General features: G+C 41.7%; 1 protein-coding gene across 4 annotated transcripts in view; it reads left to right on the forward strand.

Moving 5' to 3' along the window:
- Nucleotides 1–22,073: 22,073 nt before the first annotated feature.
- Nucleotides 22,074–24,965, forward strand: part of FMNL2 (formin like 2) — a 339,988-nt gene continuing 337,096 nt past the window's right edge. For all 4 annotated transcript variants that reach the window (XM_055398865.2, XM_055398866.2, XM_055398864.2 and 1 more), the window contains exon 1: nt 22,074–22,650. In XM_055398865.2, the coding sequence (XP_055254840.2) occupies nt 22,534–22,650 (117 nt within the window). In that variant the 5' untranslated portion in view covers nt 22,074–22,533. The remainder of the gene's footprint in view (nt 22,651–24,965) is intronic.

Below are 24,965 nucleotides of genomic sequence, written 5' to 3' on the forward strand. Positions count from 1 at the left end.
GCCTGGACCGTTTTGCATTCCCACCAGCAGTGAATGAGAGTTCCTCTAACTCCACATCCTTGTCAGCATTTGGTGCTGTCAGCTGTTTAGGGTTTTGGCCCTAATGGCAGAAAGTGAAGAGGAACTAAAAAGCCTCTTGATGAAAGTTAAAGAGGAGAGTGAAAAAGTTGGCTTAAAGCTCAACATTCAGAAAACTAAGATCATGACATCTGGTCCCATCACTTCATGGCAAATAGATCGGGAAACAGTGGAAACAGTGTCAGATTTTATATTTTTTTGGGCTCCAAAATTGCTGCAGATGGTGATTGCAGCCATGAAATTAAAAGATGCTTACTCCCTGGAAGGAAAGTTATGACCAATCTAGATAGCATATTACAAAGCAGAGACACTACTTTGCCAACAAAGGTCCGCTAGTTAAGGCTGTGGTTTTTCCCGTGGTCATGTATGGATGTGAGTTGGACTGTGAAGAAAGCTGAGTGCTGAAGAATTGATGCTTTTGAACTGTGGTGTTGGAGAAGACTCTTGAGGGTCCATTGGACTGCAAGGAGATCCAACCAGTCCTTTCTAAAGGAGATCAATCCTGGGTGTTCATTGGAAGGACTGATGCTAAAGCTGAAGCTCCACTACTTTGGCCACCTCATGCAAAGAGTTGACTCACTGGAAAAGACTCTGATGCTGGGAGGGATTGGGGGCAGGAGGAGAAGGGGACGACAGAGAATGAGATGGCTGGATGGCATCACCGACTCGATGGAGGTGGGTTTGAGTTAACTCTGGGTGTTGGTGATGGACAGGGAGGCCTGGCGTGCTGTGATTCATGGGGTCGCAAAGAGTCGGACACGACTGAGCAACTGAACTGAACTGAAGTGAACCTTACGATTATCTAGGTTTCCTACTATATTATCTTTTAGGAATTTTGTAGTTTTGTATTTTACATTCATTTTGCACTGAATCTGTAGATCAAGTTGGGAGGAACTGACATCTTGACAATATTGAGTCTTATTTAGGTCTTTGATTTTGTTCATCAGAGTTTTATATAGATCTTGTACATATTTTGATAGATTTATACCTAAATATATCATTATTTATACCTAACTATTTCATTAGGGGTACTAATGTAAATGATATTTGATTTTTAATTTCAAATTCCACTTGTTTATTGTTGGTATACAGGAAAGCAGTTTACTCTTATATATTAATCTACTGAAATCTTATTATAATCTTTGATTAGTTCCAGGAGTCTTTTTTGTTGATTCATTCAGATTTTCTACATAGATAATCATGCCATCTGCCAACAAAGACAGTTTTATTTCTTCCTTCCCAAACCATATATCTCCCCCTCCCACCTATTTTTTTTTGGTCTTATTGCATTAGCTAGGACTTTTAGTATGAAGTCAAAAGAATTGGTGAGAGGGAACATCCTTGCCTTGTTCCTGAACTTAACAGGAAAGCTTCTAACCATTAAGTATAATGTTAGCTGTGGGTTTTTATAGATGATGGTCTTTATTCACTTGAAGAACTTTCCCTCTATTCCAAGTATTTTGCGAGCCTTTTCACGAATGAGTGTTGAATTTTGTCAAATGCTTTTTCTGAACCTATTGATATGATCACGTGATCTTTTTTCTTTACCCTGCTGATGTGTTAGATTATATTAGTTGATTTTCAAGGGTTTTCTCTGCCTTTTTAGTAGCTGGTTGGGGGAAAACATGGGGGCTTTTGACCCATTCTGTTCAACATGGTCTTAGGTGAATTATACTGGGTGTGTATAGTGAGATGCGTTCTGGGAAAGATTTCACAGTCTTGGTAAACATGGAGAAGCATACCACTCCTCCCTCCTTCCTTCAGTTTTGAATGTGGATTAATAGTTGGAGATACAATGGCTGTCTTGCCATCACAAGGGAGGGAAAGGCCAAAATTGTAGAGACATTACCTCTGAAATAACTTCAGCATCTTGTACAAACACCTACCTCTGGACTTCTTGTTATATGAGAAAAATAAAACACTTTTTGTTTAGCCACTGTATGCAGCCAAACCTGTTTATATCTGATTCCTAAGTCATTTCATCTGATTCATAATAAGACATATGGAAGCTGTTGAAGAAGACTACATTATTCCTTTGATTCTGCAAGTGGTGCTCTGGTGCCTAAGCTTAGGAAAGACTGGCGTGAAGCGGGAGCTGACAGAGGGAGTGACAAGGCATCAACAGAGCATCTTATTGCTCGGGAACTCCTGGGTAACACCAGTTCAGAGTAGGCATATCAACACATGGCCAAGGGCAGGATCCGCATCCTACAGGGAGAGGAGCAAGTTCTTTAAGAAGTGGCAAAATAAAGTGAGGAAGCAACATGGTGTAATAGAAAGTAGATGAGCTTAGGAACCAAAGAAATGGAAAATTGAGTTCTTGATTCTGTGACTTTTTCTGATATGTTATTTGGTCCAATTATACAATAATGATTAGCCTCAACTATCTCTTCTATAATATGGGAAGGAAATTGTCTTTCTCACAAGGTCACTGTAAAGATGAAAATCAATAGTGTATTTAGAGCAAATAGGTATGATACCGTTGCTCCATTTTCTATTTCATATGTTCAGAGCCAAGATTAGCAAAGAGATCAAGGCAGCCTCTATTAGAAAGACATAGACAGGATGAAAGCTTGAATTTAATATTATTCTGATAGGAGCTCTATGAATTAACAATCTCTTAAACTCAGCAATCCAAAGTGTCTACCTAGTCAACCAGCCTTAAGCAAGCTGCAACTAGGAAGCAAAAAGACTGAATAAAGAAGTTGGAATATTAATATTCCCAGGGTGCAATAGAAAGTCATGGATTTTTTTGTACTGCTTGTGATAATCTTAATGTTTAAGCACAATAAATATTTGTTAAATTAACAATATGTAGACTATTAAAATCTTTTTAGGAATCCTATAACAATATTTATCCAGCTTATGAAATCACTTTGGTATTTTCTTTCAGTTATAATTGGAGGAAATATCTAGCTTCTACCCAGGAGAAGGTCTAAACTGAATTATAGAACACCTTGAGAATTTTGAAACAATTTGATGTGATATTTCATCACTACCAAAGTAGTTAAAACTACATTGTTTTAGGAAGAAGCAACATCCAAAAGAGATATAAGCATTTAGCTCATGAAGGAATGAGGATTATATTAATTGAAGTTGGTATTATGGTCACATGGCAAATAATTTCCTTAGAGCAGGGAAGATTTCCCATGACTGGATTTCCTCCTAAAGTTAGATTTATTCATTCCTTAATCCAACTATTAGTGAGAATCATCCAGGTTCTAAGCACAGAACTGGAAGCCCCTGGGATATTAAAAAAAAAAGTAGATGTTGATACTTGGGACCTCTTGCCCTTTTTATACAATGGGTCCTAAGTTCTATATGGGCTTCCTAGGTGGCTCAGTGGTAAACAATCCGCATGCCAACGTAGGAGACATGGGTTCAATCCCTGAGTTGGGAAGATCCCCTGGAGAAGGAAATGGCAATACTTGAGTGGGTTTTCTTGCCTGGGAAATCCCATGGACAGAGTAGCCTGGAGGGCTACAGTTCATGGGTTCTCAAAAGAGTCGAAGATGACAGTGACTAAACAACAGGAACAACAAGCTCTTATGCATAAGAATCACCAGGATAGTTTGTTAAAAATGCATACTTCTTGGGCATAGCATAGAAATTCAGGTTCATGACGTTGGGGATAAAAATCTTCATCAGTCACTCCAGATTATCCAAAGGCAGATCTACTGAGAACTGCAATATGAAGCACATTATTTTCCAGCTAGAACATGTAAGGTAGTCGGAAAAGTAAAAAATATACATTTCAGAAGGTCAAGGGTATGGAATCAGGATGTTGGATGACAAGGCAGAGACAGGCAATCAGAATATGCTGCTTTGGGAGGCAGATGATCCTGATATTTGCTGGGAAGCTGTGATTACAGGTAACTAGAACTAGACAAATAAACTGTCCCTATTAGAACATATAATAATGCCACAAGTCAGGACAAAGCCAATAATTGAGACTAAGCAGAAGGCCTCAGGAACCAAGGGCAATCAAGAATTACAGACTAAAAAAAAAAAAACTACAGTAAGTCCTCTACATATGAAAGAGTTCTGTTCTGAGACTGTAAGTCCAACAAAGTTAGCCTAGGTACTGTAGAAATAGCTAACAGACACTGGCTCAGTTAGTAAAGAATCCACCCGCAATGCAGGAGACCTGGGTTCTTTCCCTGGGTTGGGAAGACCCCCTGGAGGAGGAAACGCCTACCCACTTCAGTATTCTGGCCTGGAGAATTCCATGGACTGTGTAGTTCATGGGGTCACAAAGAGTTGGACACGACTGAGCTTCTTTCACTTTTTTCACTGTAGAAATAAAGAGATGGTTTGTGTGGTACCCAGAAGTTCCTTACAGGCTTCCCATTGGGAAAGAAAGCAGTTCCAGTGGGATGCTTACAAATGGAAGTAGGGGAGTGGTGCCCAGAGGAACGTGTAGGGCTAAAGTGAAACCAGGAGAGCATGCCCACACTGGGAAAGCAAGTAGGAATGTCACCCGGCCAAGTGAAATACATGTGCTTCTCGGGTCTGAGTTGAACCCCCTTAGTGCAGGAATGACCATTCATAGACTTAGCAACTGACCAGTAACCAAGACAAACTGATAGACAGAGGTGACAGTGGAAAGTGAGAAATAGCCATTTCTTTTGAACACACTGACTGATGATCCTCAAGGCACTGGGAACATCAGACTCTTGGTGACTAGTCTTCTTGAAGGCATATTTCAACATTATGCATCAGTATCCTCATCTGTAAAATAGGAGTAAGAATAAAACTTAACTCATCTAGTGGTAGTAAGTATTAATGATTTTAAAGGCAAGCCAGTTAGCTTCTTGTCTAGCCCACAGTTAGCACTCAGGGTAAATTATTAATATTATTAACCCTGTTCTGGGGTTTCCCTTAGGCCCTGAACAATCAAAGGCCACATTTTGCCATGTTTGGGGGTTTTCTGGCACTTCTATTAAAATTTTAGATAGCTGTCTATATTTCTACCGAACAGTGCCAGAAATCTTGTCACATCGTGTCATTTGATTGTGGTTTGCACTCCTGCAACCTACCGTTTCTTAACCCCATGCTTAGGGGTGCTTAGTGGCTGATGTTTGTTGAGCTCTTTTCCTGTGTTGGGCAGTCCGGTATTCAGTGACTTACATGAATTATCACAATTTTTCCTCATAAAAACTATTTGATTTTTCTTTTTTGGCTTGTGGGATTTTAGTTCCCAACCAGAGACTGACACACAGTGTGGAGTCTTAAACACTGTGAAAGTGAAAGTCGTTCAGTCATGTCTGACTCTTTGAGACCGCATTGACTATACAGTGCATGGAATTCTGCAGGCCAGAATACTGGAGTGGGTAGCTGTTCTCTTCTCCAGGGGATCTTGTCAACCCAGGGATTGCACCCAGGTCTCCCACACTGCAGGGGGATTCTTTACTAGCTAAGCCACCGGGGAAGCCCAAGAATACTGGAGTGGGTAGCCTATCCCTCCTCTAGCAGATCTTCCCAACCCAGGAATTAAATTGGAATCTCCTGCGTTGCAGGCGGATTCTTTACCAGCTGAGCTACCAGGGAAGCCCCATCCAGGAAATTCCCAAGAAACTACTTGAATTAAATACTACTATTACCTTCACTGGAATGGGTGAATTTAACTCAGATGACCATTATATCTATTACTGTGGGCGGAAATCCCTTAGAAGAAATGGAGTAGCCATCATGGTCAACAAGAGTCCGAAATGCAGTACTTGGATCAATCTCAAAAACGACAGAATGATCTCTGTTTGTTTCCAAGGCAAACCATTCAATACTACAGTAATCCAAGTCTATGCCCCAACCAGTAATGCTGAAGAAGCCGAAGTTGAAAGGTTCTATGAAGACCTACAAGACATTTTAGAACTAATACCCAAAAAAGATATCCTTTTCATTACAGGGGACTGGAATGCAAAAGTAGGAAGTCAAGAAACACCTGGAGTAACAGGGAAATTTGGCCTTGGAGCACGGAATGAAGCAGGGCAAAGGCTAATAGAGTTTTGCCAAGAGAACGCACTGGTCATAGCAAACACCCTCTTCCAACAACGCAAGAGAAGACTCTATACATGGACATCACCAGATGGTCAACACCGAAATCAGATTGATTATATTCTTTGCAACCAAAGATGGAGAAGCTCTATACAGTTAGCAAGAACAAGACCAGGAGCTGACTGTGGCTCAGATCATGAAATCCTTATTGCCAAATTCAGACTGAAATTGAAAAAAGTAGGGAAAACCACTAGACTTTTCAGATATGACCTAAATCAAATCCCTTATGATTATACAGTGGAAGTAAGAAATAGATTTAAGGGACTGGATCTGATAGATAGAGTGCCTGATGAACTCTGGATGGAGGTTCGTGACATTGTACAGGAGACAGGGACCAAGACCATCTCCAGGGAAAAGAAATGCAAAAAAGCAAAATGGCTGTCTGAGGAGGCCTTACAAATAGCTGTGAAAAGAAGAGAAGTGAAAAGCAAAGGAGAAAAGGAAAGATATACCCATCTGAATGCAGAGTTCCAAAGAATAGCGAGGAGAGATAAGAAAGCCTTCCTCAGTGATCAATGCAAAGAAATAGAGGAAAACAACAGAATAGGAAAAACAAGAGATCTTTTCAAGAAACTTAGAGATATCAAGGGAACATTTCATGCAAAGATGGGCTCGATAAAGGACAGAAATGGTATGGACCTAACAGAAGCAGAAGATATTAAGAAGAGGTGGCAAGAATACACAGAAGAATTGTACAAAAAAATCTTTACGGCCAAGATAATCATGATGGTGTGATCACTGACCTAGAGCCAGACATCTTGGAATGTGCAGTCAAGTGGGCCTTAGAAAGCATCACTACAAACAAAGCTAGTGGAGATGATGGAATTCCAGTTGAGCTATTTCAAATCCTGAAAGATGATGCTGTGAAAGTGCTTCACTCAATATGCCAGCAAATTTGGAAAACTCAGCAGTGGCCACAGGACTGGAAAAGGTCAGTCTTCATTCCAATCCCAAAGAAAGGCAATGTCAAAGAATGCTCAAACTACTGCACAATTGCACTCATCTCATGCGCTAGTAAAGTCATGCTAAAAATTCTCCAAGCCAGGCTTCAGCAATATGTGAACCGTGAACTTCCAGATGTTCAAGCAGGTTTTAGAAAAGGCAGAGGCACCAGAGATCAAATTGCCAACATCCGCTGGATCACGGAGAAAGCAAGAGAGTTCCGGAAAAACATCTATTTCTGCTTCATTGACTATGCCAAAGCCTTTGACTGTGTGGATCACAATAGACTGTGGAAAATTCTGAAAGAAATGGGAATACCAGACCACCTGACCTGCCTCTTGAGAAACCTGTATGCAGGTCAGGAAGCAACAGTTAGAACTGGTCATGGAACAACAGAGTGGTTCCAAATAGGAAAAGGAGTATGTCAAGGCTGTACATTGTCACCCTGCTTATTTAACTTATATGCAGAGTACATCATGAGGAACGCTGGGCTGGAAGAAGCACAAGCTGGAATCAAGATTGCCAGGAGAAATATCAATAACCTCAGATATGCAGATGACACCACCCTTATGGCAGAAAGTGAAGAAGAACTAAAGAGCCTCTTGTTGAAAGTGAAAGAGGAGAGTGAAAAGGTTGGCTTGAAGCTCAACATTCAGAAAACAAAGATCATGGCATCTGATCCCATCACTTAATGGGAAATAGATGGGGAAACAGTGGAAACAGTGTCAGACTTTATTTTTTTGGGCTCCAAAATCACTGCAGATGCTGAGTGCAGCCAGGAAATTAAAAGATTCTTACTCCTTGGAAGGAAAGTTATGACCAATCTAGATAGCATATTAAAAAGCAGAGACATTACTTTGCCAACCAAGGTCCGTCTAGTCAAGGCTATGGTTTTTCCCGTGGTCATGTATGGATGTGAGAGTTGGACTGTGAAGAAAGCTGATCACCGAAGAATTGCTGCTTTTGAACTGTGGTGCTGGAGAAGACTCTTGAGAGTCCCTTGGACTGCAAGGAGATCCAACCAGTCCATTCTAAAGGAGATCAGTCCTGGGTGTTCATTGGAAGGACTGATGTTGAAGCTGAAACTCCAATACTTTGGCCACCTGATGCGTAGAGCTGACTCATCTGAAAAGACCCTGATTGTGGGAAATATTGAGGGCAGGTGGAGAAGGGGATGACAGAGAATGAGATGGCTGGATGGCATCACCGACTCGATGGACATGAGTTTGAGTGAACTCCGGGAGTTGGTGATGGACAGGGAGGCCTGGTGTGCTGTGATTCATGGTGTTGCAAAGAGTCGGACACGACTGAGGGACTGAACTGAACTGAACTGATTACCTTCACTTTACAGACAAGAACACTGAGACTTAGAGAATTTTTAAAACTGTGTCCAACTTGCCAAATGCCTTGTTCTTGCATTAGTAGTACTTCCACGAAGATCTGTCTCCTGTCTTTCATCTACCTCTTTTCTCTCTACCTATCAGTAACCATTGTCATCAACCACATATCAACTTTATAGTTATAGCTTCAGTCACTTTGAGAAGATGTAACACAATAAATTGTGGAAAATTCTGAAAGAGATGGGAATATCAGACCACCTGACCTGCCTCTTGAGAAACCTATATGCAGGTCAGGAAGCAACAGTTAGAACTGGACATGGAACAGCAGACTGGTTCCAAATAGGAAAAGGTATACGTCAAGGCTGTATATTGTCACCCTACTTATTTAACTTTAATGCAGAGTACGAGGAATGCTGGGCTGGAGGAAGCACACGGCTGAGCAACTGAACTGAACTGAACTGAACCTGATACTTTTAGTCCAAAGTCAAAATGCAGAGGGGATGGAGGGGGAAGGATTATTGTCAAAGCTGAGTTAGAATCCCATCCTTTAATCGATCAGCTGTGGCCAAGTGACCTAAGGAAATATGGCAGCTCTTTTATTAATGGCAGGATGGAATGGAAGGAAGGACAATTCCAAGAAAAAGGGGGTTTTCTTCTGACAATAAGGGGTATTGAATAGACAAAAAATAGGTGTACTGCATCTATCTGGGCTAGACATTTGCCACAACCTCATTGCATTTTTAATATTTTTAAGTCCCGTTTAAAATCAGTGTCAGTACAATAGAGATTTAGAAAATATACATATATTTATATTTTGCTTTGGGGACTTGCTTTTTTCTCATAGATTTTAATTTAATATTTTGGGTTGTTTCTTTAAGAATGTAAAAAAAACCCAAACACATCCCACTCCATAAAATTGGCAAAACAAAGCAACGAGGCAATGAGAATTGGACCTGAGACAGGCCTGTCTGGCCCTTGTTGTAAGCACTCTTCCAGTAGAGTTGGATAGATTAGCAGAGTTCAGTTCTCTTGAGACAGGTGAGCTCTGCAGGTGTTCATAACTAGTGATCAACAGAGCCAGCCAAGGGCTTGATCCTTTGAGGGAGATCTTTTAGTTCTCCTAATTAACTGCCCAGCCCTCTCCCCCTTCCTTCCATCAGTGAACTTTCCTTTGATCTTAATTGTGTATGGAAAATGATTGCAACTAAAATGATATAATACAATAAACACATGTTAAATTAATCTGGTGAAGTCCAGTGGTAGAAGTAGTGTTCAGTAGCTCTGGACAATTTTATTTTTTCTATGTATAATGTAATGTTTGGCATGTACTCAGTCTACTTCCGCATATAGATGTGAGTTGGGGGCAGGAAGAAATCTGCCTGAGCAAAATTCCATGTCAAAATTGGACACCTGACATCTGCCCCTCAGTTGGGAAAAACTTATTCAATAGAAGCAAGGATGCTTTCTTCTCCATCCAAACCCTAAAAAAAAAAAATTTCAAATATGAACAACTGGTGATATTTTTTAAAAGTTAAAAAAAAATGTGTGAATGCATTTTAAAAGGAACAATCTCTCTAATTGAAATAATAGCTAATTCAATTTTTAGAGCAGTGTATATATTATAATTACTCAATGGCTTTAAAATAACTTGGCGTTGTTTCTTCAGTAGAGGCATTATTGCTTAATTGCAGATGAGTCATTTCCTCAGCCCCAAGCAATTAATTAGTGTTTCTTAAACTTGCCTAAAATAGGAATCACTTGGGGCTTTTGTTAAACATACAGATTCCTGGGCCCACCTGAGACAAATTGAATTAGACTTTCTAGGGATGGCATGTGGAAATCTGTATGTTCACTAAACATCCCAGGTAGAACTTATTACCAGAGAACTTTGAGAAAGTTGGATTCCTTTGACAGTGGTATTAATTTTTTTAGTTACTGTTATACAAAGTGACCAGAATAGAGCTTACCATTGGAAGAACTGGGACATTAGAAAGCACTCACAGATTATACGCAAACACATGTTCTGCTTTATAAATACATCCTCCTGTTATCTGAAGCAAAGACCATGGATTCACATATTCTCTCTTTACCCATTCAGGTACTGCAGAAACATTTACTGCTTCAACAGCAAGCCCAAGATTACACTCATTACCACTGTGAAAACAGAACACAGGAGGAAGATACCTCTTACTGAATATTTCAGCATGTATCAGATGCGATCCTGATGGCTGGTTTATAGAAGTTATTTCCCTTAATCTTAACGATTAACTAGTGGGATAAGTATTCATTTCCATTTTATAAATGCAGAAACCAAGGCTTGAAGAGGTTAAGGAATTTTCCCATGGTCACTCACTAAGCCGGAGAAGGCAATGGCAAGCCACTCCAGTACTATTGCCTAGAAAATCCCATGGATGGAGGAGCCTGGTAGGCTGCAGTCTGTGGGGTCGCTAAGGGTCGGACACGACTGAGCGACTTCACTTTCACTTTTCACTTTCACACATTGGAGAAGGAAATGGCAACCCACTCCAGTGTTTTTGCCTGGAGAATCCCAGGGACGAGGAAGCCTGGTGGGCTTCCGTCTATGGGGTCGCACAGAGTCGGACATGACTGAAGTGACTTAGCAGCAGCAGTATTAGCAGCACTCGCTAAGCAAGAGGGACAGGGATCAGATCTGCCAAGCACATGGTCTTACCACATATTAGCCTTTAGAGTTTAAATTCCAAGTCAAGGAATTCAAATTCACTAGGCAGAATAATCATGGGTTTGTGAACATTTCTTCTCCGAAGGTCAAAAAAAGGGGCACTTTTTGTCATATTTGGACTGAGACAAAGATGGAGGAAAGGACTAATTTCAAAAAGTCTGATTGCCTCTACTAGAATAAGAAGCCTCTTTGCTGTAGTCAGAAATATCTATAGTTCTCTCCTAAAAATTAACTCTCTGAAGAACAAATGAGAAAATTAATAAAACTGTAACTCTAGATATGCATTATGTAACTGGGGAATTGGATTTTATTTTCACCTATTCTCTTTCTTATTTCCCCATGCTGTTTATTCTGGTTGAAGTGGCTGCAGCCAGAAAGAGAAATTCCCCCTTTGGCTTTCTTGTTTAAAAAATACTTTTTTTTAAAAAAAAAGGGTTTGTTTTCTTAGACTTGGAAGCTGTTGAAAGGTGCCAGACAGATGGCCTTGGAGGCTGTGAAGGGTGTGTTTAGCTGCAGCGGAGGGCAGGTGTGGATGGGGCATCCTGGACTGCCCACGCAGCCCAGCTTAGGAACCCTCGCCCTCCTGGTCGACAGTTTTATTAAGGAGGGAAGTTATGAGGACTCCCTGAAATAAAAGCAGATACTGTAAGTCAGCAGCACATTCCTTTGTTGTTGCTCCATGGCTGATATCACAAGCTAACACCCTCCCATCCTGTCATTCTGAAAGTGAGTTGTTAAGGAGGATTTTGGAGTAAGTGGTATGGTAGAGGAATATAGGATGAAGGGAGAGAAGAGGCAACAGATGGAGAGAATGGTGAAAAATAACCTGAACTTGACTTTTCATAGAAGGCTATCTGCATTTTGTGATATTTTTTCTTTTTCTTTTCTTTTTTGCACAAGAGTTGCATCCAGTGTGCTGCAAGTGATTTCTAGAAGATAACTAGTCTTTCTCTAATTCAGCTCCCTTTAAATGACCAATTGGTGAAACAAGACAGTGTTTCACCGGTACCCTAAGGAGTACCAGTACTTGAGAGTTCATTCAAGAAGCCTCAGTATTCACCTATTTTTCCTTCTTTACTATTGACTTCTAATTTTTTCAAGGTGTTTTGATTTCTACAGAGACATACCAGTGTATTCAGTTCAGTTCAGTTCAGTTCAGTCGCTCAGTCGTGTCTGACTCTTTGTGACCTCATGAATCACAGCACGCCAGGCCTCCCTGTCCATCACCAACTCCCCGAGTTCACTCAAACTCATGTCCATCGAGTTGGTGATGCCATCCATCCATTTCATTCTCCTGTCGTCCCCGTCTCCTCCCACCCCCAATCCCTCCCAGCATCAGAGTCTTTTCCAGTGAGTCAACTCATCGCATGAGGTGGCCAAAGTATTGCAGTTTCAGCTTTAGCATCAGTCCTTCCAATGAACACCCAGGATTGATCTCCTCCAGAATGGACTGGCTGGATCTCCACAGTTCAAAAGCATCAATTCTTCGGTGATCAGCTTTCTTCACAGTCCAACTCTCACATCCATACATGACCACGGGAAAAACCATAGCCTTGACTAGACGGACCTTGGTTGGCAAAATAATGTCTCTGCTTTTTAATATGCTATCTAGGTTGGTCATAACTTTCCTTCAAAGGAGTAAGTGCCTTTTATTTTCATGGCTGCAATCAGCATCCGCAGTGATTTTGGAGCCCAAAAAAATAAAGTCTGACACGGTTTCCACTGTTTCTCCATCTATTTCCCATGAAGTGATGGGACCAGATGCCATGATCTTTGTTTGCTGAATGTTGAGCTTCAAGTCAACCTTTTCACTCTCCTCTTTCACTTTCATCAAGAGGCTTTTGAGTTCCTCTTCACTTTCTGCCATAAGGGTGGTGTCATCTGCATATCTGAGTTTATTGATATTTCTCCCAGCAAACTTGATTCCAGCTTGTGCTTCTTCCAGCCCAGCGTTCCTCATGATGTACTCTGCATATAAGTTAAATAAGCAGGGTGACAATATATAGCCTTGACGTCCTCCTTTTCCTATTAGTTTCTTGCAAAAGTAATTGCAGTTTTGGCATTGTTGAAATTTGCCTTTGATATTGGAATAGATTCTAAATAAATGTGATTATGTTATATACCATTTTAATGCACATTTATCGCTTTATTTATTTTTTTGCTAATGATTATTATCTTGCTGTTTGGTTTATATTTATTTTAGGCTATGGAAATGATGTTAGACAAAAAACAAATTCGAGTGATTTTCTTATTTGAGTTCAAAATGGGTTATAAGGCAACAGAGACAACTTGCAATATCAGCACATTTGGCCCAGGAACAGCTAACAAACATACGGTGCAGTGGTGGTTCAAGAAGTTTTGCAAAGGAGATGAGAGCCTTTAAGATGAGGAATATAGTGGCTGGCCATCAGAAGTTGACAAAGACCAATTGAGAGTCATTATCAAAGCTGATCCTCTTACAACTACACAAGAAGTTGCTGAAGAGCTCAACGCCAACCATTCTATAGTCATTAAGTATTTGAAGCAAATTGGAAAGGTGATAAACCTCGATAAGTGGGTGCCTCATGAACTGACTGGAAATCAAAAAAATATTGTCTTGAAGTGTCATATTAATGAATGAGGAAACAATAGACTGATACAGAGTATCTGCACTGGAAGACTGAAGAAATTAGCCAGACTACTGCAGAGACAAATATGCCAAACGTGAAAGAATAGTTAAGAGAATATGTGTAGACCAATACATGGATAAGTTTCAGAGGAAGAATAAAAGAGAATGAAGGAAAGACAATATTTTAAAGATGATGTCTGAGAATTTTCTATAACTAAGAAAAATAAACACCGCTAAATCCATGAGCCTTCAAACTGAGAAAGCAAATCAAACCCAGAGCAGGATAAACAGATTCATTAGCACAAAGACGCATGGTATCAAAAACACAGAAAATCAAGACAAAGAAAAAAATGTGAAAAGAAACCAAAGAGAAAAAGATGCAATATCAGTTTTTAAAACTTGGCAATTACAGTGACAGCAGATTTCTCATCACAGCAGTAAAGGCTAGGAGAGAATGGAATAATATCTTCAAAATGAGGAGGGAGAAGAACTTCCATCCTAGCATAATATAAACCAAATACACTACATTCAAGACTGAGAACAAAAAAGACAATGTCGATAATTTTACCATTAACCAGCTTTCGCTGAAAGAAACATGAAAAGAGTGTACTTCTGGAAGATGAAAAATTAATCCAGGAGAAAAAAGCAGCATGCCAAAAGCAAATAAATTGATAAGCACATTAGTCGTTTGAAATAAAGATTGTCTATGCTAGTAATACCACTACTACTGCAACTGCTACTATTAATGGCTAATGTGAAAAATAAAGAGGAATTAAAATAATAGACAACATTAACGTGGAAAGCAGGAGGGAGGAAATTTCAGTTCAAGTGTTTTACAGTATATTTCTTTAAGGAAGAGGAGAGAGAAAAGGATTTACTTATTTTTTGTGAGAGCTTTATTAAGGTGGACTTCCCTGGTGGCTCAGACGGTAAAGCGTCTGCCTACAATGCGGGAGACCTGGGTTCAATCCATGGGTCAGGAAGATCTCCTGGAGAAGGAAATGGCAACCCACTCCAGTACCCTTGCCTGGAAAATCCAATGGACGGAGAAGCCTGGTAGGCTACAGTCCATGGGGTTGCAAAGAGTCGGACACGACTGAGCTACTTCACTTTATTAAGGTATGGTTAACCAACAATAAACTGTGCATATCTACAGTTTATAATTTGCTATGTTTAACAAATGTACACCATGAAACCAGCACTGTAATCTAGTCAATAAATATCTTCACCACCCTCAAAAGTGTCCTCAGGACCTTTGGGACTCTCCCTGTCCTCCCTCTCCCCAAACAGTCTGCTTTCTCCTTCTATAGTTTGCCTTTTCTAGAATTTTATTTAAATGGAAACATATAGTTTATACAATTTTTTTGTCAGCATATTTTTCAGCATAATTATTGTGAGACTCAACCACATTGCTTGTATCAATAGTTCATACTTTCACTGCCAATTAGTATTCCACAGTTTTGCTTATTCTTTCAACTATTGATGGATACTTGATTCCAGTTTTTGGTCATTACAAATAAAGCTTCTGTGAATATTATGTAAAAGTTTTTGTTTGGACATATGCTTTCATATTTCTTGGGTAAATACACGAGTAGAATGGCTCAATCTTATGGTAGGTGTATGTTTAAATTTTAAGAAACACTGAACTGCTTTCCAAAGTGGTTACATCATTTTACAATCCCAGCAGCGTTGGGTGAGAGTTCTAGATACTCTATAAATTCTTGCCAACATTTGGTGTGATCTTAAAATTTTTTGCCGTTCTGATAGGTATATAATGGTATTTCACTGTGGCTTTATTTGCATTTCCCTGATGAGGCATGATATTGAGCATCTTTTTATGTGTTTACTAGTCACAGATTTATTTCTTTGTGTTAAGTGTCTGTTCAAATCGTTTTTTGTCCACTGTTTTCCATTTATTGAATTTTGAGAATTCTTTAGGTGTTCTGGGTACAAGTCTTTTATCAGATATGTAGTTAACTCATATTTTCTTTTAGTTTGCCGTATGTCTCTTGGTTCTATTAACTGTATCTTTTAAAGAGTAGATGTTGCAATGTTTGATAAAGTTCAGTTCAGTCGCTCAGTCGTGTCCGACTCTCCGCGACCCCATGAATCACAGCACGCCAGGCCTCCCTGTCCATCACCAACTCCCGGAGTACACTCAAACTCATGTCCACAGAGTCAGTGATGCCATCCAGCCATCTCATTCTCTGTCGTCTCCTTCTCCTCCCGCCCCCAACCTTTCCCAGCATCAGAGTCTTTTCCAGTGAGTCAACTCGTCGCATGAGGTGGCCAAAGTATTGCAGTTTCAGCTTTAGCATCAGTCCCTCCAATGAACATCCAGGATTGATCTCCTTTAGAATGGACTGGTTGGATCTCCTTGCAGTATAAGGGACTCTCAAGAGTCTTCTCCAACACCACAGTTCAAAAGCATCGATTCTTCGGCGATCAGCTTTCTTCACAGTCCAACTCTCACATCCATACATGACCACGGGAAAAACCATTGCCTTGACTAGACGGACCTTGGTTGGCAAAGTAATGTCTCTGCTTTTTAATATACTATCAAGGTTGGTCATAACTTTCCTTCCAAGGAGCAAGCGTCTTTTAATTTCATGGCTGCAATCAGCATCTGCAGTGATTTTGGAGCCCAAAAAAACAAAGTCTGACACTGTTTCCACTGTTTTTCCATCTATTTCCCATGAAGTGATGGGACCAGATGCCATGATCTTTGTTTTCTGAATGTTGAGCTTCAAGCCAACCTTTTCACTCTCCTCTTTCACTTTCATCAAGAGGCCTTTGAGTTCCTCTTCACTTTCTGCCATAAGGGTGGTATCATCTGCATATCTGAGGTTATTGATATTTCTCCCGGCAATCTTGATTCCAGCTTGTGCTTCTTCCAGCCCAGCGTTCCTCATGATGTACTCTGCATAGAAGTTAAATAAGCAAGGTGACAATATACAACCTTGACGTACCCCTTTTCCTATTTGGAACCAGTCTGTTGTTCCATGTCCAGTTTGATAAAGTACAACTTACCAATTCTTCCTTGCTTGTTTATCTAAGAAATATTTTACCCACCCAAGGCATCACCGACTCGATGGACATGAGTTTGAGTGAACTCCCGGAGTTGGTGATGGACAGGGAGGCCTGGCGTGCTGTGATTCATGGGGTTGCAAACAGTTGGACACAACTGAGCGACTGAACTGAACTGAAAGTATATCAGATATTTGCCTATGTTTTCTCCTAGAAGTTATATAGTTTTAGGTTTTGCACTTAGGTCTCTGATCTATTTTGAGTTGTTTTGCACATAGTGTGGGGTATGTACCGAAGTTCTTTTTTTACATTTGGGTATTGAATTCCTCTACAATCACTATTTCAACCATTTGTTAAAAAGTCTATCATTTCTGTACCAAATTGCCATTGTACTTTTGTCAAAAATCTGTTGTCCATGTATGTTTGGGACTTTTTCTGGATTTTCCATTCTTTTCCATTGATCTATCTGCTTATCTTGATACCAGTATCATACTGTCTTGATTACCATAGCTTTATAATAACTCTTGAAATCAGATAGAGTTAGTCCTCCCATTTTTTTGTTTATTTGTTTTTCAAAGTTGTCTTGGCTATCCTGCATGCTTGATAAGTCACTTCAGTAGTGTCCAACTCTTTATGATCCTATGGACTATAGCCTGCTAGGGTACTCTGTCCATGGGATTCTCCAGGCAAAAATACTGAAGTGGGTTGCCATGCTCTCCTCAGGGCATCTTCCAGACCCAGGGATTGAACTATGTCTTCTGCATTGGCAGGCAAGTTCTTTACTACTAGTGCCATCTGGGAAGCACCCCTGGTTATCTTAGGTGCTTTATGTGTGTGTGCTAAGTTGCTTCAGTCGTGTCTGACTCTTTGCGACCCTATAGATTCTAGCCCACTATGCTCTTCTGTACATGGGATTCTCCTGAAGTGGGTTGCCATGCCCTCCTCCAGGGGATATTCCCAACCTAGGAATCAAACCGCATCTCTTAGGTCTCCTGCATTGGCAGTCAGGTTCTTTATCACTAGAGCCACCTGGGAAGCCCCAGGTCCTTTATATTTCCACATAAATCTTAGAAGTGGCTTGTCAATGTCTACAAAAGTGTCTGCTGGGATTTCATTTTTGAATACATTAAATCTATACATCCACTTGGGGAGAATTGCATCTTAAAATAGAGTCTTCTGACCCATGTACACAATATACTGCAGTTTTTAGTGTACAAGCCTTGTACATCTTTTGGCAGATTTATCCCAGGATATACAAAATTGTATTACTTTGTAGTAGAAATAAACTTTCAAAAACTGTATTTTAAATTTAAGTTCTTGAAATTTAAAATACCATTTAAAATAACATAAACGGTATTTTATTTATTTATTTATTTTTTTGAACAGAGGAAAATTTATGCGTCGAACCTGGACTGGTCACTTATGATAATATACCTAACATCAATACCGTATATTAACGCATATATATGGAATTTAGAAAAATGGTAACCTGAACCCTGTATAAGAGACTGCAAAAGAGACATAGGCATTTAGAACAGTCTTTGGGACTCTGTGGGAGAGGGTGAAGGTGGAATGATTGGAGAGAATGGAATTGTAGCATAAACGGTATTTTAAATTTAAGTTTTTGAAAGCTTATTTCTCCTACAAAATAATACAATTTTGTATATCCTGAAAACTTGCTAAACTCACATGTTAATTCTACTATTTTCTAGATTCTGTAAGAGTTTCTACATAGATCATGCCATTTGTGAGTAAAGATAATTTACTTCTTTTTCAAACTGGATGCATTTTGGTTGTCTGTTTTCTTGTTACACTGGCTAGACTCTCCCACGTATTGTTGAATTAAAATGGTGAAAAAGATATTCTTGCTCTATTTCTGATTTTAGGGAGAAAGCATTTCCTCTGTCACCATTAAGTACGTATTGGCAGTAGGTTTTCTGTTGATGTCTTTTATTAAGGTAAATTAGTTTTTTTTCTATTTCCAGTAAGCTGAAGGTTTTTATCAGGAGGGGTTGTTGGATTTTGTCAGATGATTGTCATCTATTGAGATGATCATGTGTGTTTTTTTTTTTTAGTCTGCTGATATGGTAAATAACGTTGATTGAATTTTCAATGCTGAAACAACCTTTTATTCCTGGGATAAACTCCACATGGTGAACCCATATTAGAATTCACCTTTCTCCAGATTTCTTGTTTTTTGTGAAAGACATATTATTTAAGCCATTATCATTTGGGTTCTCTTTTATTTGGTGGCAGAAATGTTCAATTTTAACTGATTCAGGAGGAGAAGGAAGAGTCTTTGTAAGTTAACTTTGAGGATATTTGTATGAAAAATAAATTGGATAAACAATGTTTAAATTTTATTTAAAATCAACAGCAGTGTCTGGCTCTTAGTAAGTGCTCAATAAACCCTTAAAAATAAATATAGATGGGTATGTGAATCTTGTAGTACTTTTGTGGATGTAACTTGACATGAAACAATCCTTCTAGCTTTAGCAATCCTGAAGTCCCAGCTACTACCACTTCACAAATTTGATTCAGGGCTATTGATCATCATATTTAGTTCATCACATCGTACTTACCTCATTTCTATATAGTTATACACACAAAGGGAATTTTCTTGGGATAACACCAGTGTCTTTAAAGAAGCTAAGTGAACTTTGCTACAGGGCACTTCCTTACGTTAAAAACCTGAGGAGACACCAATGAAACTCAGCCAGTCTTGTCTGGAGGATTTGTTGTGAATGATGGAAAAGTTTCTTTGAAAGCAGTGACTGTTATAGGGGAATTCCTGATCAAGCCATCCCTGGTATCGTTTGCAAATTCTTGGCAGAGAGCAGATAAAGTGTTAATATTTCGTTTTCCATGGAAACTGAATGGATAGTTTTAACAAACTTTTTTGCCGATAGTTTGCAACTTTGCAAAATTGTAAATCATAGGTATTAGTGATCAGAAAACTCCAGTACTCTTGCCTGGAAAATCCCATGGGTGGAGGAGCCTGGTGGGCTGCAGTCCATGGGGTCATGAAGAGTTGGACACGACTGAGCACCTTCACTTTCACTTTTCTCTTTCATGCATTGGAGAAGGAAATGGCAACCCACTCCGGTGTTCTTGCCTGGAGAATCCCAGGGACAGTGGAGCCTGGTGGGCTTCCGTCTGTGGGGTCACACAGAGTCGGACACGACTGAAGTGACTTAGCAGCAGCAGCAGCAGTGATCAGAAAATGAAATACATATTTTAAAATGACCACTTGGTTTTAATTTTGTGGCGAGGGAGGAAGAGGACTTCAATTAAAGGAATAGAAATGTCTTCTTTCTCTCTGTTCACACTGTCCCCTAAACAAACATTTTTCTGAGATTTTTGGTAGAAATTCCTACAGAAATTATATAATAGAATGAGTGTTTTATTTATTTTTGCACTTAATAACAGTCATAAATAATAACCAAATATTAGAGACTGCAGACCTTGAAATGGCAGAGAGGTACTTTTGGTTCCTGGATTTGCACACTTTGTCCCTGGCTCCTCTCAAAGTGTGAGATTATGAGAGAGATTAGATGTGATAAGACTTAGGGGGAAAAAAAGGTCCTGGTTACTGGCAGAAATATGGCCAGAGGGAGCCATAAATGTAATAAAAAGAGATTTCTCAATTGCAGAAAAGAATCTTAGATTTTCCATCCAGATGGGCAACCCCCTAGGTGGGCTAATTTTGTGTCAATCAGACCCAAAATGTATGTCTAGAGATTACAGAGAAAATAAATAGATCCGTGGGTCACAAATGTCTCACTTGGTCTGAATTAACTGCTTTTCTTTCTCACTCATTTTCACTAGTTGGTGTGTGCGTGTCCTTGTTTTTCTTTGACTGGTAACACATTTACTATTAACTTTGATATAGTATAATTTTAGAAATACAGATTGCATTTATTCAGATTTTAAGTTGAATCTATACTTGTTCCCTTCCTAAAAAAAAAAAAAAAACAAAACTATAAGTGATTTACCGAAGAGACCATACACACACATGATGTATTTGTGTATATCTGCTCAATAGGTTTTTGGTAAAAATTCAATAGTTATTGAATCCACTGTGTTCAGGTCATCTTGAAGTTTATAAACTTGAATGAAACGTGATTCTTGATGCCTGAGTTTTGGTGTGTTACCTCATCTAGAAGCAGTTGATTTTTAACAAGAGGGTAACAACTCCAGTTTTATATCAGAAGCACCTGGAGGGCTTGTTAAAAATATACGTGTCCAGGCCCTAGCTCTTAGCTTAGGGAACTTCTGATAATAGTCAGGGCCCATCCTGCAGTGCAGTTTTAACAACGTCCCCATGTGAATCTGATACAGGAACCAGGATTAAGAAACACTACTTTAAGTTAAGAAAGGACTAATCGCAGGACTGCAGCCACAAGTCAGTCAGGTGGGTACCCTTGAAACCTACAAAGGGAGAAGAGGCTAAACGCTTTTCTAAGGCTGGCTATATTTCCACTGTCTCAGAATGGATAGTATAGTCTGAAGAGCACTCAGGAAGGGCAGGGTTGGGCCCAGTCTTTGTAAAACACCTGGAACAAGAGTGCTATAGAGGAATAAAACAGTTACAGCCAAAGACCATCTCCAGCCAGAGCCTTTTCAAATGCTGTTCTTATTTCTCAGGCAAAGCATAGTTGTGTAACTTTTCTCCTTCATTCGACTGGAAAGTCTTTCTCTAGTCAAGAAACACAGTAACCTATTCCTAATAGCTATTTGACAGGTATTTGCTTTGAGTCCTCCTCATCCAAATTCTGGGGTCTGACCAGGATGTACATATGTATATATCCATCTGCATGTTTGTAAATATCCATAAAAGTACATTTGTTTATAAAACATTTCAACTGCACAAAAGAATATGTGAATGTGTAACATGCACAGGGAAGAAAGAACAATAAAACAAACACCCATGGACCCACATCCCAGTTTATGACGTAGGAAGTTGCCAATACCCATGAGGTCTCCTGTTGAACAGCTCCTGAAATTTAAATCAGAATGAGTGCATTCAATCATTGACTGATTGGCTAATTCATTCACTTGCCAAGTGTGCCTGAATGCCTACTAATCGGTGTAGACGATTAGTATCTCTTCCGTTGCAGTGGCGTGGGGGTGGGGGTCAAAAGTGACACTTGCCGAAGGTGCTCAGATTGCCTTTGCTGCAAGCGGCCCTAACCCAGCCGGGCCCTCCAGAGCGGGCGTGGTTTCTGCGTGCAGACACTTTGGGTAGAAACTACTGGTCCCGGCAGTCCGCGGGGCGAGTGGGCGGAGCCGGGCCGGGGGCGGGGGCCGGGCGAGAGGGGGCATTGTGTCGGGAGCGCGGAGCTGCATTTGTCTGCTCGAGGTGCCAGTCGAGCTAGCGTCGTGATCGCCGGCGTAGAGCTGGAAGTGTCAGCGGCGATCACTGTCCCGGCGGGAGACCAAGTCCGAGCAACCACGCGCCCGCTGGCCGCTGTCGCTGGCAGGGGGCGGCGTGCCAGTGGAGCAACATGCAGATAGGCGCCCAGCGCCCTGACGACCCCTCCCGAGGAAAGGAGGCCGGGGCGGCGCTGGGGCGGCGGGGAGCATGAGGCAGGCCGGGGGGCGGCTCGGCTCGGAGCGCTGCTAGGGAGCGGCGCGCGCTGCACACTCGCTGGGGCGCAGCGGAGGGCGGGGAGCCGGGCTGGTTGCGCCAGCGGGCGGGAGCCGGCCGCCGGGAGCTGTTCTGATTGCCGACGCGGACGCGGGGGGCCGGGAGTAGCCCCCTGCCCCGGCGTGCAGCCAGCATGGGCAACGCCGGGAGCATGGATTCACAGCAGACCGATTTCAGGGCGCACAATGTGCCTTTGAAGCTGCCGATGCCCGAGCCAGGTGAACTGGAGGAGCGATTTGCCATCGTGCTGGTGAGTGCGCGGCAGCGGCCGGGAGCCGGGCCCCGGGGCCCCAGGGCCCCAGGCCAGGCGGTGCAGCTGACCCCCGCCCCCTCCCCTTCTCCCCGCGCTGGGAGCGAATCCCCGGTCCTAAGGGGGAGGCGCCCGCTTCGCTTATTGTGGTCTCCCTTGGCCTCCTCTCCGTCCTCCTCCGATCGCCCCGCGCCAAGCCTTCTTGGGGTCCCGGGATGGGGCACGGGGCTGGGGGTTGGCTGACTGGCCGGCCCCGAACCCATTGTCTGGCTGGAGAGGCACCTCGCAGCGCGGGTGCCGGGGGGTGCGGCGTGGGCGTGAAGGGAAGCTGGCGCGGGCTTGGAGGAGGGGGCGGCTGGCCGCTAAGGCTTTTTGTTTAAGGAAAAAACTCCCCGCAAACTCCGAGTCCTCGAGAACCATCCAGCGGGCGCCGGGCCGGGGCCCTGCGGGGTTCGGGGCTGATGGGCGCATGTGGCGGGTTGAGGGCTGCGTGATGCGCGAAGGCGAACTTGGAGGCGGATGTCTGGCTTGGCAGAGGGGAGCTCCCCCCAAAGGGAAAGAGAAGGCAACCCGCGGCAGTGCGGCGTCCCCGTCCCTAAGCGAGGAGGGGGACATCTGAAACCGGCGAGAAAAGCTTCGCCTCGGCGCGTTCCTTTTCGTCTTAAATGTTAAAACAAACCACAAAAATGTGCAGTTTTGCGGGGACGTGTTACAAGCTGTCCTGACTCTAGGGATCCCTCCTCTCTCCTCGCCAAATCTCTGACTCCCTCCCGGAATCCGCTTCTCCTAGCTTTCCAGCTTTGTAAATCTGAGACATTTGTAGACTCTCTTCTTTCTGCCTTTCCTTGCTGGGTGTAAGTTTCTGGGCCCCTCCCAGCCTGAGCCTGTCAGTGCTGTGAGCTCAGGAGGGTGTGGCGGTCTCCCCCTCGCCCCAGCCGGCGTATGGACCGCAGTTGGTCCCCAGACTTCGACTTTTAGTGTCCCAGCCTCTCTTAAAGGGTGTTGGGAGGGAAACAGATAAGATTCGACGCGTTCCTAATACTTGCACTCGTACAGTTGCCTTTTCCTAGCTAGTTACCTATACATCCTACAATAGTAGGCAGCAAGAGAAACTTGTGCTTAAGGCAGTCGAATTTCGCGTCTGCATACGGGGTTTGGGCATGTAACCTCCCAACTTTGGGGATTTACCAGAGTCTGAAGAACACTGGGACGTTTAAAAAGCCTTTCTTCAGGCCCTTGACAAGGACTGCTTTAATATGGGGACTGTTGTGGATGGCAGATTAGCTTTGTGATTTTTGGAAGAAGAGCCCACGAGCTTTTTCACACCACCTGGAAACTCCGGCGTGGCAGTCGCGAGATAGATGAGGCTGCCTGCCTTGCACTCCGTGGTCTGAGATCTCACACAGCTGCTCCCATTGTTGTGCAGAATGAAACACTCTGAAATGGAACTGCACAGGCTTAATTACTTTTGAAGGCCTCCTGGGTGCAAACTTGACCTGTCTTTCCAGGGACAAACCTTTTTGGTTCAAAATCCTCTTCCTTCCAGACTACATGGTTCTTTCCTCCTAGCCTTGGGTGTTCTGTCTTTTCGTCCATGCTGTGCTGGGTGTGTGTGTGTGTGCGGGTTGTGTGTGTTGGGTGTGTGTGTGTGTACACTTGAAGTGGGAGGGCCAAACCAGATAATAACAATAATGAAATTAAGTTCACAACTGGGATAGCATGTTTTGCATGAGCTTTGAGTTACCCTGCTGATTAATGACATATGGTATATGAATTACCCTTTAGGAAAATAATGTCCCTTCATTAATATGGTGGATCTTTGTTACTGTTAAATCTAGAAGGCACAAATTTAGTATATAGAAATTGATGTTTCTACATCACAAGCTCTTTGGGGCAGTGGTTACTGTGTAGCTCCTTTTACTTTATGTCACACACAAGCACTGGATGCAGTTCCTTTCTTTAACTGTTTATAACATTTTACGTCTTTCAAAACAAATGAACAACAAAACCAAAAAATACCAGACTGACCTTTTTCGGGTTAAGACAAAGCTTTGGGGAAAGTATCAGCTTGGGGGCCCTCTTGTTAGGGATGTACTTGGACCATTGATGTGGTGTTCAGTGTAACTCTCCCTAGTCAGCTCCAACTGCTCTTCGGAAATCTGCAGGGGGAGTTAAAAGGAATCCTTTCTATGGGCTGATAGAAGTACAGAGTTATGGTGACTTCTCTTATAGTCAGTTTTTTTTCTAAAGGTGTCCATGTGATGCCCTCAACTGTGCTTTTTCTTCATGAATTACTTAACAAATCAGCTCAAACC

The sequence above is a fragment of the Moschus berezovskii genome, chromosome 2, assembly GCF_049115385.1.
Source record: "Moschus berezovskii isolate FMDL1 chromosome 2, NW_MosBer_1.0, whole genome shotgun sequence".
NCBI classification, from domain to species: Eukaryota; Metazoa; Chordata; class Mammalia; order Artiodactyla; family Moschidae; genus Moschus; species Moschus berezovskii.